Source organism: Magnolia sinica, chromosome 8 (assembly GCF_029962835.1).
Source record: "Magnolia sinica isolate HGM2019 chromosome 8, MsV1, whole genome shotgun sequence".
NCBI lineage: Eukaryota > Viridiplantae > Streptophyta > Magnoliopsida > Magnoliales > Magnoliaceae > Magnolia > Magnolia sinica.
Genome location: NC_080580.1, coordinates 4,921,287 through 4,935,287, shown reverse-complemented (window position 1 = coordinate 4,935,287; position 14,001 = coordinate 4,921,287). Strand labels below are relative to the sequence as shown.

Sequence of the window (14,001 nt, the reverse complement as noted above, 5' to 3'; positions counted from 1 at the left end):
GTCGAGAAGGAAGAAAGTGATGGCTACAGTCGTCTCCTAAGTGTGATTTTTGAAACATCGGCTGTCTATAATGAGGTCAATATATGGACAGTCCTGATTAACACAACACCCTGCCATGTGTAGCTATCTAGATGGCTCCACCATATTCTAGTTCTTCCAGCTCTACCTTATCATCTCCCTTTGGGTAAATCACTTCCCTGAAGTGGTAACGACCAAAGTGGGCTCAGCACCATTCTGATTTATGTTGACAGCCAAACCCCAGATTGCAATTCCATGCATTTCAGGTTGCAAGTGGAATCATCGTAATGGTAACCATGGCCTAGCCCTTTTATGGATGGAAGTAATGCTTCCCACACATTGGTCATTTCCTCTCTATCGACTGGAGTTGAATGCAATCCATTTCAATTTAGCATCCAAACACACCCTTAGCTGACCATGAGAAGAACAACTCCAGGAAATATATCTCAAGACTTGCACAATGGGTACCGAAGAGCAATAGAAAGTTTTTAGATCCACAGATTTCTTGAAATGAAAAATAAAATAGTAATCTAGAAAAATCCTGACCTTGGTCCTCCACCTACCAAAGAAATCGCTTCATTAGCGAATTCAGTACAGGCGCCACCAATCCTCTCCATGCAAAGTCAATCTCTGCCGATCCCACTGCAACTCAGGGATGTTTCATCTTCAACACAAGTATTTCTGGTTTCCATAAAAAAACACAGCAAGTCTCTATGATTTGAGTGCCTCTCCAGATGCTCAAATCAATCCTTCGAGTTTAGATGGTAGCCTAGATGGCTGGTGGACCATCTGAGTCGACATCACTTCTGTCATCATGCAAACTAACGGGTTTCTGCCATCTTCGAATTGTAAATGATCACTGCCAGTGTTGCCTTTATATGCCGGTTGTCGCTGAGGCCCTTGTCATCTGTGCCATGGTGCCATTATTTCCAAACCACTCTTGAGCCAAGCAATATTACCTAAATCTGTGACTATTGAGGCCAGCTCATGATTTGAGATGGGCGGAGGCCCCACAAACTCAACAAACTCTGGCCCCAACAAAGACCTTCGAGAATGGCCCCCGGTTTTGGTCCCACCACAGCAACCATGCCCACATCGGGATGGCACCTGGGTCTCACTGTAAACACTGTCTGATTTGCAGGTGCCAACATTAGGTTTGGAGGCTTGGATCAAAGGCCCATGGATTGGACTGGGTCTTGACAATATAGAGAAGTTTGCTCCATCTGTTCGATTGTATGGGCTAAATGCACTTACTCTTGCCATTGGCCGAACGAGGGTAGGTGGATCTCTTGCTTCCATCCTGGGATGATCATCTTCCATCCAAACCTTGTCTTCAGAGCGGTCAGATGTGTTCTCCAGGGAGCTAACAACATCTTTTCCTTCCAAGGACTTGAAGGAATTGCCATCCCCATTCGACAGAGTTTCATCTGAAGATCCTTTGGTTTTCTCTATGCTGTGATCTTCCAACACATTACAAGATGTGGCCGTCGACCTGTCAATTTCAATGCACCTCCGCCTCAGAGTGGAATTCCAGTGGTTCTTTATGGCATTGTCCGTCCTCCCTTCTAGTAGTCTTGCAATCACGGCCCATTTGTTTCCATGGACTGCATGGGCAGTAATTATAATCCGGTCCTCTTCGTCTGCAATGAACTTTGGCTAAGTCAGTTTTCCTCATTAAAAACCACCACACATCCATCATTTTTTTATATAAATAAACAGAACAGAGTTCTCACTGAAACTAGAAGCATTACATATATCAAGCCGTGAGATGCATCAATTGACAACTACATGTGCAAATCTAATATAAAAAAAGGAATATAGTGCAGGGGCCATGGCTCTTTGTCGACTGTGATCCACCTGAATACTTGAGATGCATGGCATTCACCCACCATCGTCCTGATCTTGTGGGACAGTAAGACTCGAAGAGCTTCTCTCAGACCAAAAGCCTCCGGTTTTGGCTGATTGCAATGAGGGACAGGACCACAGAACATAACTACCACCCTCCACATCGTATTCCCCCAATACCTGCCTTGAAGCCATCCGTGCACGGAAGACTGCTGAAGTCCATTTTGAACATTCTGGAGGAATGCCCATCGTGAAATCTACACTGTTCAATGAACACCAGCCACATTTTCAACTTCCTTGAATACCCTTTAACTTTACTTCAAATGTCTTACCATGTCCTTAAAATAGCCAAGGTTCTGTCCAGGAAAACTAATTGTGGAGGCAAAGATGCTCAAGACCTACGGGTGTCATATATATAGTAGAGATTATATGTGAGTTTATCAAACTAATGTTGGTTCTAGTTCTCTCTGGACTCAGTGACATGTAAAGCTCAGACCCGCTTGTTTGGCTATGATTAGGCAAAGTTCATACCCACTCGATAATTTAAATGAACTCAACAAAAACACAATTAATCCAAGAGAACACTAGAAACTAACATATATGGAAGATGTAATCCTGTTCAGAAGATGCTTAAGATATTTTATGGGTCAAATTTGTACGCGTGCGTATGTGCATTCATATGCATGTAGATTTGTAGGTATGGCCATGGTTAGGTTAAGTTTAGACCTACTTCCTAATCAAAATGTATACAACCAAATCAAGATTAATCCAAGAGAATAGTAGAAACTAAAAAGAAAAAGAAAAAAAAAAAAAGAAAAGAAAAAAAAAGAGAGGGAGAAGTGGTTCTCCTGTTCAACAGACGTGGATGATACATTTGTACATACCGATCTATGCATAAGTGTATTCATGCATATATGTATTCTTGAATATTTGTAGGTGTGGCAGCAGTTTGGGTTTGGGTCAGGTCTGAGTCCACCCTAGCCTGACCTGTTTACCAGACAGGGCTCAAAACCCAGCCTGTGACAGAAATGAGATTACTAGGCCGCCTATGAGCAGATTACCAAACCCACACCGAGCCTGACCGACCTACCTAGAAAAGAAAAAAAGCACCGCGAAGGCTCCGGCAGTCAATCTTTTATGTTTGTCAGTTTTTTTTTTTTTCGAGAAATAATAATTTTACCAAGGAAGCCAAAAGGCTAGAAACAGCAAGCAAAAACAAAATCAAAAGCAAAAGCTGGACAAGCCAACACCCAAAAAGCTCAGGTGTCTCATTCCTTGAGCAACAAGAGAACCTTCCTAACAATATCAAATATGGAACCGTTGCAGTTTCTAAAGCATCAGGTTATTCCTCTACCCCAAAGGGACCAGAGACCTATAAGCAGGGCAAGCCGCCATTTCAACCTGTCTTTGGACCAGGGACCCCTTTCGTGCCACAAGAGAAAAATCCCCTCCACTGAGTTCGGTATAACCCACGGAACCTTAAAACTAAAAGAATGCCATCCCACACCCCCTTAGCAAAAGGACAATGGATGAAAATATGCTCTATCGATTCCTTGTCCTTCAAGTAGGGAAGACAGACATTTGGCAATACCATTGCCCTCTTTTACAGGTTAATGATGTTGAACACCCTATTTCTTCTAGTGAGCCAGCAAAAGTGGCCATTTTTATTTTTATTGTTATTTTTATTATTATTCTGGGGGAAGGGGGTGGTGTTACCCGTGTGACTACCACTTGCTTCAGATGTAGGTTGGGATACCATGTCTAGGAAGGATTTGACTGAAAAACCCCCTGACTTATCTCTTAACCAGATCAACGAATCTTTCACACCCAGGGTGGGGCAAAGACCACCTAGATGAGATAAAAGCCATGCCATCTCATCAATTTTGTCATCCGACAAATTGCACTAACAAGAGGGAAGCCACACACCGCCTTCACCCAAAAATTAAAAAAACACACTTGGCAATCGAGATATTCTCAACCGTGCATAGCCTCATGATGCAAGGAAACTCCATGTTTTCTAGCAATGACGGACCTCTAAAGACTTCCCTTCCTCTACCCCAAATCTCCACACACACTTACTTAGCATAGCGGAATTGACATCCTCTAACAACTTGATGCCCACACAAACCTCCTTGATTGGCTTGCAAACCTCCCCCCAATCCAACTGATGGAACTTCCCTTTAGACACCCCACCTCACCAAAGACTCCTTATGAAGCCTATTGATTCTAAGAAGAACCGACTTAGGATAATGGAACAAGGACATAAAATAAAGGGTAAGGTTCAATAACGCAGACTTAATCAATGTAATTCTGCCACCCAAAGAGAGGAATCAACCTTTCTAAGGTGAGAGCTTCCTCTCCATTCTTTCTAGCATTACATCCCAAAGATGTTTGGCGGGCTTACCAACACAGAGAAAAAGACCGAGATAAGATGAAGGAAAGGACCCTAATTCGTAGCCGAAAATCACAACCATCGAGACAACTCCCCCACCACCATATGAATCCCAGAATTTTACTCTTACAAAGGTTGCCTTTAAACCTGAAACAACCTCAAAACATCTAATGATCTTCTGTAAATTGCCCACCATCAACTCGACCACTTTGTAAAAGATTAGCATGTCCTCTGCAAATTGGAGGTGAGAAATAGGACAAACAACATTAACGATCTTGAAACCTTCCAACAAGCCCATATATTGTCCCATACTAAGGATTTTGCTAAGGGCTTCCAACACTCACACAAATAGAAAGGGGGAAAGAGGATCGCCTTGACAGAAACCTCTAGAAGCCTTAAAGAAACCAAAGGGAGACCCGTTAATAAGGACAAAGAATTTAGCAAACCTAACACCAAGAGGGATACACAACTTCCATTTTGCTCCACAGCCCAACCTGTTAGCGGACTTGTTTGTCAATCATGCGTATCGGTGTGTCAACGAGCCGGTTGAGCCCTTAGAAGCTGAAGACCGAAGACGCATGAAGACTTGAAGCATCAAGGAGTGAAGAAACAGGTAAATTGAGGTGCCTTGGTAACCCTAACCATAGATCTTTTTAGGTCCAAAACAACCTAACATTTAGATGATCAATTCTCCAATGGGTAAACTCTTGTTTGATCATACCTATCAGGCTTTAGAGGTTTAGAGCTACTATAAAACACATAGCCCAAAACAGCAGAACTCTAGCCATTTTCGATAGGATCTCAATCCTATCAACAGGTCGGTGATGGGACTCGATAGTATCGAAGATTCCACTCAATAGGATCGAAGTTGGCCAAAACAGTCTAGCGAGCTAACTGCCTAATTATGGAATTATTCGATCTTATCAAAGGTCAGCTCAATTCTATAGACAGATCCGTTATTTTGCCCATTTTATAGCTGTTGCAAAATTATTTCTATATATAGGGCATCCGATTTTTGGGCAAAGTGATAGGTTTTTTGTTCAATTAGAGCCTAAATGATTTCCCCCACTCATTATCCATTTCGTAGACTCCAGACCAAAGAGATTCATGATACTATTCTTGTGATTAATAATTATAATGAGCATTCCATGCTCCATTATGAAGGTGTTCATGTTCTCTTCTATTTTCTAGATATTAAACATAAACCTATAGATATATCCTTGTCTATATCCTCTAAAATACCCATTTAAGTGAATCCCTAATTGGAAAACAACTATCCCAATAGTTGTAGAAAATTTAACCATCCACCCATTGTCTTGGTAACCTCATAGGTACATCATATACAAGGTAGTTGATCGTAGGGGCTGAAGCATCTGCATCAAAGATCGGAGGGAAATGGATTCAAGAAGAGAAGATGCATATAAAGAAAGGCGTAGCAACGAAGCTTAATCAAACAAGGTTGTTATTTTAGAGTCCATTGAGATTGAGATCTAAACTCAAATAGGTCCTTGTGTAGGACTGCCTCTGACAGAAGTATACGTAGGTCCTTGTGTAGGACCGAATTCACCAGACATGAGTGTGTATGTGTTAGTCTCCGTGAGAGCCTCCAGTGGGAGTGTACGTGTCTTTGGATTAAGACCGCATTGGTTCTAGGTGAGCCAATAGAAAAATCTAGTAAGTCTCCGCGGGAGCCATCGACATGGGTGGAAACATGTTCCACTAACACGGTGAGTATGCGTAGGTCTTTGTGTAGGACCGTCACCGACCCAGGTGTGTACGTGGTCCACCGATAGCGGTCTTTATTGGTAGTCCAGCCTTGGGGCTTTGTCCTTCCCAAGCACCATTATTGCAACCTTGTTTTGTGCTCTAAAATTGACCCCTCAAGAGCTTCCGCTTCCTTGGCTGAGATGCGGTCGAAGACTAAATTATCTAGGCTCAACCGAGCCCAATCCTCCTTGGAGAGAAGATTTAATAGAAATTAACTATAGCTGAGCAGATTTGGTCTTTATTGTTGAAACTTTTGCCATCCACTGTTAGGGACGAGACTTTGTTGCAACGAGCTTGGGCATGAGCAATGTTGTGCAAGAACTTTATGTTTTTATCGCCCTCTTTGAGTCAAATAGCCGTGTACCATTGGCGCCACTTGATCTCCGCATATCTCTACCACTAAAGAAAAACATGAGCTTGTTGCATCATGGGTCGGGTTGGGATAGGGTCAATCCAAGCACGACCCATTGCAAAGCCTACTTGTAGGCATGTATAAACGGTTTGCATCTGATAGAATAAATTAAACAATTGATGGCGACAAGCCCAAGGCCAAAAAGAATTCTCCAGCACAAAAAAATGCTCGAGTTTTACTTGTAGTGCTTGAATGCCAATATCTAGTGCCCCCTGAAATTAGCTAGCCTCCAACCAGTACGAGTGTACACACATTCACTGGAATGCCTTGAAGTTGTACTAGAGACTGTTATTAATTTACGAAGTTCCCAAGAATAGTGTCCATTTTCATTAAAATGCATGTGACACCACACAATATACACCTCAAAATGTTACTCACACGAAGACCTCTATAGAAAGAAAGGAAAACAAAAAAAGGAATAGAATGTTATTTTGCTAAACAAAAATGACCAAGATGCTGCCCGTATCTTTTGTAATGCAGCTAAAAAATCCCGCATAAATGTAAAATTAAATAAGGGAGTACAATTCTTCCTTTGAAACATTAAGAAGCACTTGCTTTCCTTCAAGTTCTTAGTTGGGTTTAAAACACAAAAATGTGTAAGGTTCAAACCCAAGGAGCAGCCAATGCAAACAAGGACCCTTCTCCTTCAAATAAATCTATCTCACTGTAAACAACAAACCTTTAAAAAAAAAAGAACAAGAAGAATAAAACAGCCAAAAGGTACAGCAATAATATATTTTTTCCTTTCTAACCACTCAGGCAACACATCATTGCCATTTGCCATCCACATCTTTTCTGTAGTAGGCTTTTAGCAATCAGCCCAGTTTGTTTAATCTGAAGTAGTCGACCCCACATGTTTTCTGTTCCTCATGTTGCATGCTTCTTCTTTTTTTCTTTTTTGGTTTTGTTTCTCTTCTCAATGAAATTGTGTTATCAGTTTTTGAAAAAATGGTTTCGCCGATGGGAAGCCCTAAGCCAGTCTTCACCCAAACCCTTAGTACGGGTAAGTTGTGATTTTAGATGACAAATTTCATGCTTACATATATACTTGGAAAAAATGAAATAAGAAATGAGTGGTGTATTTTCAACAAAGGTGCATATTAAAAGATTAAAATCCTCGTATGATATGATATAAGTAAGAGATAGTGTATAATGTATACCCAAGGGCTTGTTTGATTATGAGGATTCCTTGGCAAAAGAAAAAAGAAAGAAAAAAAAATCTCTTTGCTTGATATTTACTCCTATTTGATTTAAGGGAAATGATGGATTCCATGAAGTCATCATTAGCCTTATCCACATTACTTTTTCACTAGCAGAAGATATGAGGTGACCATTATCTAATAAATATGGGATTTCATACGAGTTTTCCTTGCAAATCAAGCACAACCCACTCTTTTATCATGGTGGCAGAAATCATCACTACACTTCTGTTTTTTTTTTCCCCCCCTTCTTTTCCTCCTCATCAAACATTAGTGGCAACTATAAAATGATAACGGTAGGTTTATTAGCGTCTACAACACAACTCAAGCTATGATTTATCTAACATGCCAATGACAATTGACTTTTTCCTCGGACCTTTTTTGCAACTATAGTGGTGACTTTAACCACATAATGTGCAATTGAACTTTCTGTATAGAAATGGTAGTTGTTCTCATGTTCATGGTCCTAGGACCTAGATTCAAACACTAGGATTGATAATAAAGGAATGAATTACTTAGATAATCATCATATTTAAGCCTAAATCATACAAAAGATTAGAGGTGGGCAGGATCCGACCCGACTCGTCGGATCTGACTTGATCGAACTGGTCGGATCCGATCCAACCCTGGTCAGATTGAGTAGACCCACTCAGATCCGACCACAAAACGAGTCGAGTTCGGGTCAGTAGCCAATCCGATCCAATACAGTTGGGTAGTACAAAGTATCTTTTTAATTTTAATTTTTTTTTATTTTTTAACTTTCACCCCTTTTTTCTACCCGAACGACGAACCCTAACCCGTCCCCTACCCAAGCGGTGCCGCACCCATCTTGATCCTAATCCAGGCCACTCAGCAGCCCAACAACCCATCTTCACCATTCATCCTCCTCCATTCATCAAGTAGGTTCCATTTATTTTTTTCTCTGTGTATTTTGCCCTGGCTCGCTAGTGGTCTGGCTGAGGTCAGGACCTCGCTGGCTCGGCCGCAGCGTCTGGCCCTCGCTCTCCTCCTTTCTCTCCCTCTCTCTCCCGACTTCCCTCCTCTCCTTCTTTCTCTCCTCCTTTCTCTCCCTCCCTCTCTCTCTCTCTCCCCCAATTTCCCTCCTGTTTCCTTCCTAGCACAAGAGTCTCCGGCTCGGCTTGACTCAGCCCAGTCTGAATCGACCAAACAGACTCAACTCGATCTGACTTGGTTTCCCTGGCCGAGTCGGACTCGGTTTGGGTCAAGCCAGCAAAGATTCGGATTAGATCGAGTCAGCCATGCTGGACTCAGTCCTGGATCGGATTGAGTTCGGGTCAGGTTCTTGGAAAAATCGGATCAAGTCGAGTTGGACCCCATCCGGTCCGCCTCGACTCGATGCCCACCTCTACAAAAGATACTTTATCCACATCCACATTATATTCTTTCATTTCCTTGCTGTTTCTCAATGCATGCATGATTAATCCATTGGCTTAGAAATAATTTATGGCTCTCAAGGTCCCTCACGACTCTATTGCATTTTGAATTTGGGTTGCTAACTTCTAACCTCTTCCACACCCCTTCGTTACATGATGACATTAATACTTTGGAGTATTTAATGGATGATACCTTTCGGGGTGGTTGTATTGAGGAATGAGTATATGAAGAGAGCATTCAACTTCAAATGACATAAAAGGGTTTCAAGTGATGAGCATGACAAGCAACAGTTCTTTGAATCTCAAAAGGATAAGAAACATGTCTATGAGTCTGCAAATGGAGAAGGCCGACTAGAGTTTTTTTTTTTTTTTTTTCTCTCCAGTTCGAATACTCAACACTTGGGGTGAGAGCAATCACACTACCTTTGTTGCCTATTGCTTGTAAAAAAGGCTGCTAGGTGCTAGAAAAATAGAGCTCTTACTGCTTGGGCGTGGTTGTTCTGACTCTATAGAGATGACATATTTTGTTTCCAATTCCCTTTGTAAATTATCCTTCGGGTGATTATGTGAAATTCTCTTAAGATTATCTTTCGGTAAGTAGAGAACTATTCGGTTTGTTTTTCCTTCAAGTAGAAAGTTGGTTCTTCTTCCAAATCAAAGTCCCGCAGGGCCCACAGTCCAGCAATGGAGGACAGCAATAACTCAATCCTGAAAAGTAAATGAGAGCATACCGGAGCTGCCCACAACCTTTCTAAAGATTCCATGGAGGGTACTTTTATCATCCTTCTTCCTTCCATGTCACCAATTTTATCACATCTTGGACCATGGATCCCTTGAATATGAAAAATGTATTCCTATTAATCACTAGAACTCTTATAGCCGCTCCTTTCTCTAGCCCACATCAATACAGACTTTCCAATGAATTGAATCAGTAGTAAATCCCCATACACTTGATGGTCCAATCAGTAACTATACCATCACAAGTGTCCTGATCATTCTTATACATCCTCATACTCATGTTAGAAACCTTTCTCCCCTCTCTTGCTGTCCCATCAATCAGATACTTTCCTTTATTACCATGTCACTTTCCATGCCTCATCATTTTTCGCATCCCATTCCAGCATCATGTTTCCTGCAGTACTTTAGGCTGTGATTGGATGCATTACCGAATAAAATAGGTGGGTCTTGGGGCAATCCATTGGTGACGAATTATGGTGTAGCGGCAACTGACCATTCCGGAAAGATGGCAGGGTTTTGTCGGATAATTTGCATTTGCCATCTGTTGGGAGATTTGAAAGGAAAGGAATAAACATATTTTCAATGACTCTCAGGTGCCAATAGAAGCTCTAATCAACAAAGTAAAGAGCTCCATCTCCTGCGGGCTCGTGGAAGTTCAACATATGCGGTGTGTCTAACGGTCCCCAAGTGACTGCGGTCAGACCAAGCTTTTTTAGCTTTCTCTTCTCTCTTTCTTTCTTTCTTTTTGGGCCCAATCCCCCAATGGCCACCTGCGCAGGCAGAAGCCAAAGCAATTAGAGAAGTTCTTGCCTTATTGATGAGGACCGTGCAGTCCCAGTTGTTGTTATAGAGCAATTGGCAGTAACCAATCATTGGTCAGTTTTGCAGGCCAAACCTTGGGGGTTGCGTTTCATTTTTTATGATATTAGAGCTCTAGCTGCTAGATTAGACATTGCATTTACTCATGTAAGAAAAGAGTCAAATGTCAAAGCTCAAAGTTAGCGGTTGAGGGCACTATTCGCCCCTCTCTATGTCGGAAATTCCATCCCTTATTAGTTACTATATCATCTAGTTGCTTGCTCAATTTAAAAAAAAAAAAAAAATGCAATAATCAGTCCAATTGAGAGGAAATGACCCTATTTTAATTACTATCTGTGGTGTTCATAATGAAGAAATAGCCCTTGAATTTCTAGTTACATTATTCTGAAAAGAGAATTAGCCCTTGAATTTCTAGATACATCATTCATTGCAAGTCCACTAGAAAGTAACAAAATTGAAAACTGGATCCTATTCCCTCAACATGAATACCAATGGCAGTGATTGAAATTGGGCATTTCCACTTCATCAAACTAATAACTGCAATTCAATTCAATAATGCATCCGAACTCAAGACTTATCCGCAACTAGCATGTACCCCCTATCCACAACTTCTCCTATTCCTAGAGCGAAACACACCAGTTCCTTCTTTCAAGACAGTTTCCACTAAGTAAAAGCCTCAATCAAATAAATTGGGTCTTACTGTCTTTCAACAAAATCACATCCCAAAACTCTTAAACAAAGGCTCTATCTTTGCTCTTACCTCTTTTTCTAAACAAATGAAACAGCAGAAAACATCTCTAACAGTAACCTCCGAAAGTGGCTAGCAGCTACACGAGGGGAACAGAAGAAGAAGAAGAAGAAGCAGAGATATAGGAACTATATTTTCAAGATGTCCTCATGCTTTAGAGCCTTATTTTGCACAAGATTGTGATATTGCAGGGTTGTTTGCTCTTGACGAAATCAGTGGAAGGTTAGTTTGGATATCGTTCTTGATTACGTGTGAAGATTCTTCTTCACCTTTCATGAGCTCTTAGTTTGGATTGCCAGACTTTTGAGAAATCCATGTTGATAGATGTCTTAAATCTATAATTCAAAAGTCTGTCGATGATAGGTTCGATGCCATTGAAGTCGGCTCGATGCCATCGAAATTCTGCGGATTTCCTTTAGTTGCTTGCTAGATCGTTTTGGTATTAGTTCGATGTCATCGAAGGTTAAGTTTGAATGTCATCAAAGTGTGTTCGAAGTCATCGAACGGTTTCACGCAGATTTTCGTAGATTTGCGAATTTGTGGGATTTGTTTCCAATTCTGATTGGGATTCTTCCAAAGGCTATATATTTGGGTGTAATCAGGATTGGGAGGTAATCTAAGGCTTTCTAATTCATTTCTAGGGTTTCAAGGGCTTGTAAGGGAGATTCGAGGCTTGTTCGAATCGGGTATTCTCTCTATCTCTTGTAATTTTCTTCTTTCATAGTATTTATTGTTGCTTTGTGCCGTGGTCGCAAGGGTTTTTCCACGTTAAATTCAGAGTATTTGTGTTGTGCTTGATTGGTGCTATTGGATTACTCCACTTGATTCATCTCTGTGTGCTTCCGCGGTCCCCCAACAATCCATACTCAGGTTTGATACTATTGTTTGCTCTTGAGCCCATTCTGCAAGTTACTATCTGCACATTGAGTGTAGAGGCCATTCACTGAAATTGAAATTCTTTTCAATTTGGCTATTTTCTATATTGTGCTTACTTGCCATTTCCAGTCAGTTTAACAGATTTTTTTCCACTTCACTCAATAAGGAATGGGGTTTCCACTCATTCCAAGCAAAACCCAAATTCAATTTCAAGCCAGCAGCATAAAAATTAAGTGCAACGGCGCATCCATTTCAAGTGGAACCTTAATATCTACAATTCAGCGAAATTTTCCAACTCCCATATACTTCAATGCCTCATAAAAGAAACAGTATGATCTCATTCCCAACAAAAATCATTCTAAGCAGCAGCAATTAGGACAGTTAATCTGGTGGGCTGCAAATCCAAGTGACTTGACAGAGTTAAACCATCCAAATTTCAATTCGAATGTAGACAGTCAATCAGTTCCCATAGAACCATCCAGTCCTTCATTTCACTGAGCGGATACCTACCACACTCCAAACCCCTCAATCATACATATACAGCCCGTCGACATGGTTTACCCCTAAAATTCAACTAGTGCCACATGTACAATACAATTATTCCTACAATCTAAATAATCAACCCTAGAATCTTAATTCAAAAAACACAATCGGCAATAGAAAAAAATTAAAAAAATCAAGAAATCGAGAGAGATTGGCGGATGTTACCGGAGAAAGGCTTGCGTTTGACGGAAGGATCGAGCTGATTGCACCAACGGAGGCGGCATGACTTGCCAGAGCGGCCGGCGATACCTCGGGCGATGAGGCTCCAATTCCGCGCCCCGAACTTACCAACGAGTCGACTGAGGATCGCATCCTCTTCCGGAGACCATGGCCCCTTGACTCGGTCCTCCGACTCAGTCCCGACTCGTCTCGACTCAGCAGCAGCAGCGCCTGTTGTATCTGTTTCTTCCTCCTTCATCTCCTCTCTTTCTTTCATTTCTTTCTTCCGACGAGAAATGCACTACTTCTTCCTACCAGACTATAACCGCTCCCTCTCTCTCTCTCTTCCCACGACAAGACAACCCCTTTCTATATTTGATACTCTGGCTGACTGCCACGCTTCATACACAGGCACTCAGAAACTGCATACGATCCGTAAGTTGACTTACACTAAATCGACTGAACTCTGGGACCCACTATCAATAATTCTCACGCCCAAAATCAGATTCAAGGACACTTTGTGACGTAGGGATGGACATGATGAGGTGGAGCGCAGTCTTCCTTAGGGATAACCATTCCGAATCCATGGAACTTCTACGGACCCGCTCCGGAAATACCTCAAATTCCCTGAGAAAATTACACTATAGATATAATTTCTAAAAGCTTATAATAAATTATTTGATAATAATACAAGTATAAATTAAAAAAACTTACAACCTAACCCTAAAAATAAGTTTAGGAATCAAACTACAGCTAAAACTCTCAAACATGGCATCACGATTTCTACTGGACATAATGGTTTTCGGCTAAAAATAGTGTCCCATTTTGCTTAATCACTCTACTCGTTTAATATTTATTAGCAGCTTTCATGTTGGACACAACTCTTATAACCTAATGGATGAAAAGTTATAACTGAACTAAAACTTATTATAATTAATAAAAATGAAAATAAAATGAGATTTTAACTATTACTTTCATGGAATCTCTTAAATTAGGCATGAGCAACCTGGTGTAAGTAATGTTGGGTGGCTAAGTTAGCTTTTCCGGTCTAAGGATAATTCCTTCTGGTTTGTGTACACCTCTAGTTTTAT

At 41.2% G+C, this 14,001-nt stretch overlaps 1 protein-coding gene across 1 annotated transcript; it reads right to left on the bottom strand.

The window, feature by feature from the left end:
* Nucleotides 1-449: 449 nt before the first annotated feature.
* On the bottom strand, nucleotides 450-13,242 carry LOC131252676 (transcription factor MYB1). The gene is made up of 2 exons (XM_058253345.1): nucleotides 12,917-13,242; nucleotides 450-1,658 (listed from the first exon to the last, which is right to left on the bottom strand). The coding sequence occupies exons 1-2, from the start codon at nucleotides 13,185-13,187 to the stop codon at nucleotides 922-924; spliced, it is 1,008 nt and encodes a 335-aa protein (XP_058109328.1). The 5' UTR covers nucleotides 13,188-13,242; the 3' UTR covers nucleotides 450-921.
* Between the last annotated feature and the right edge of the window lie 759 nt (nucleotides 13,243-14,001).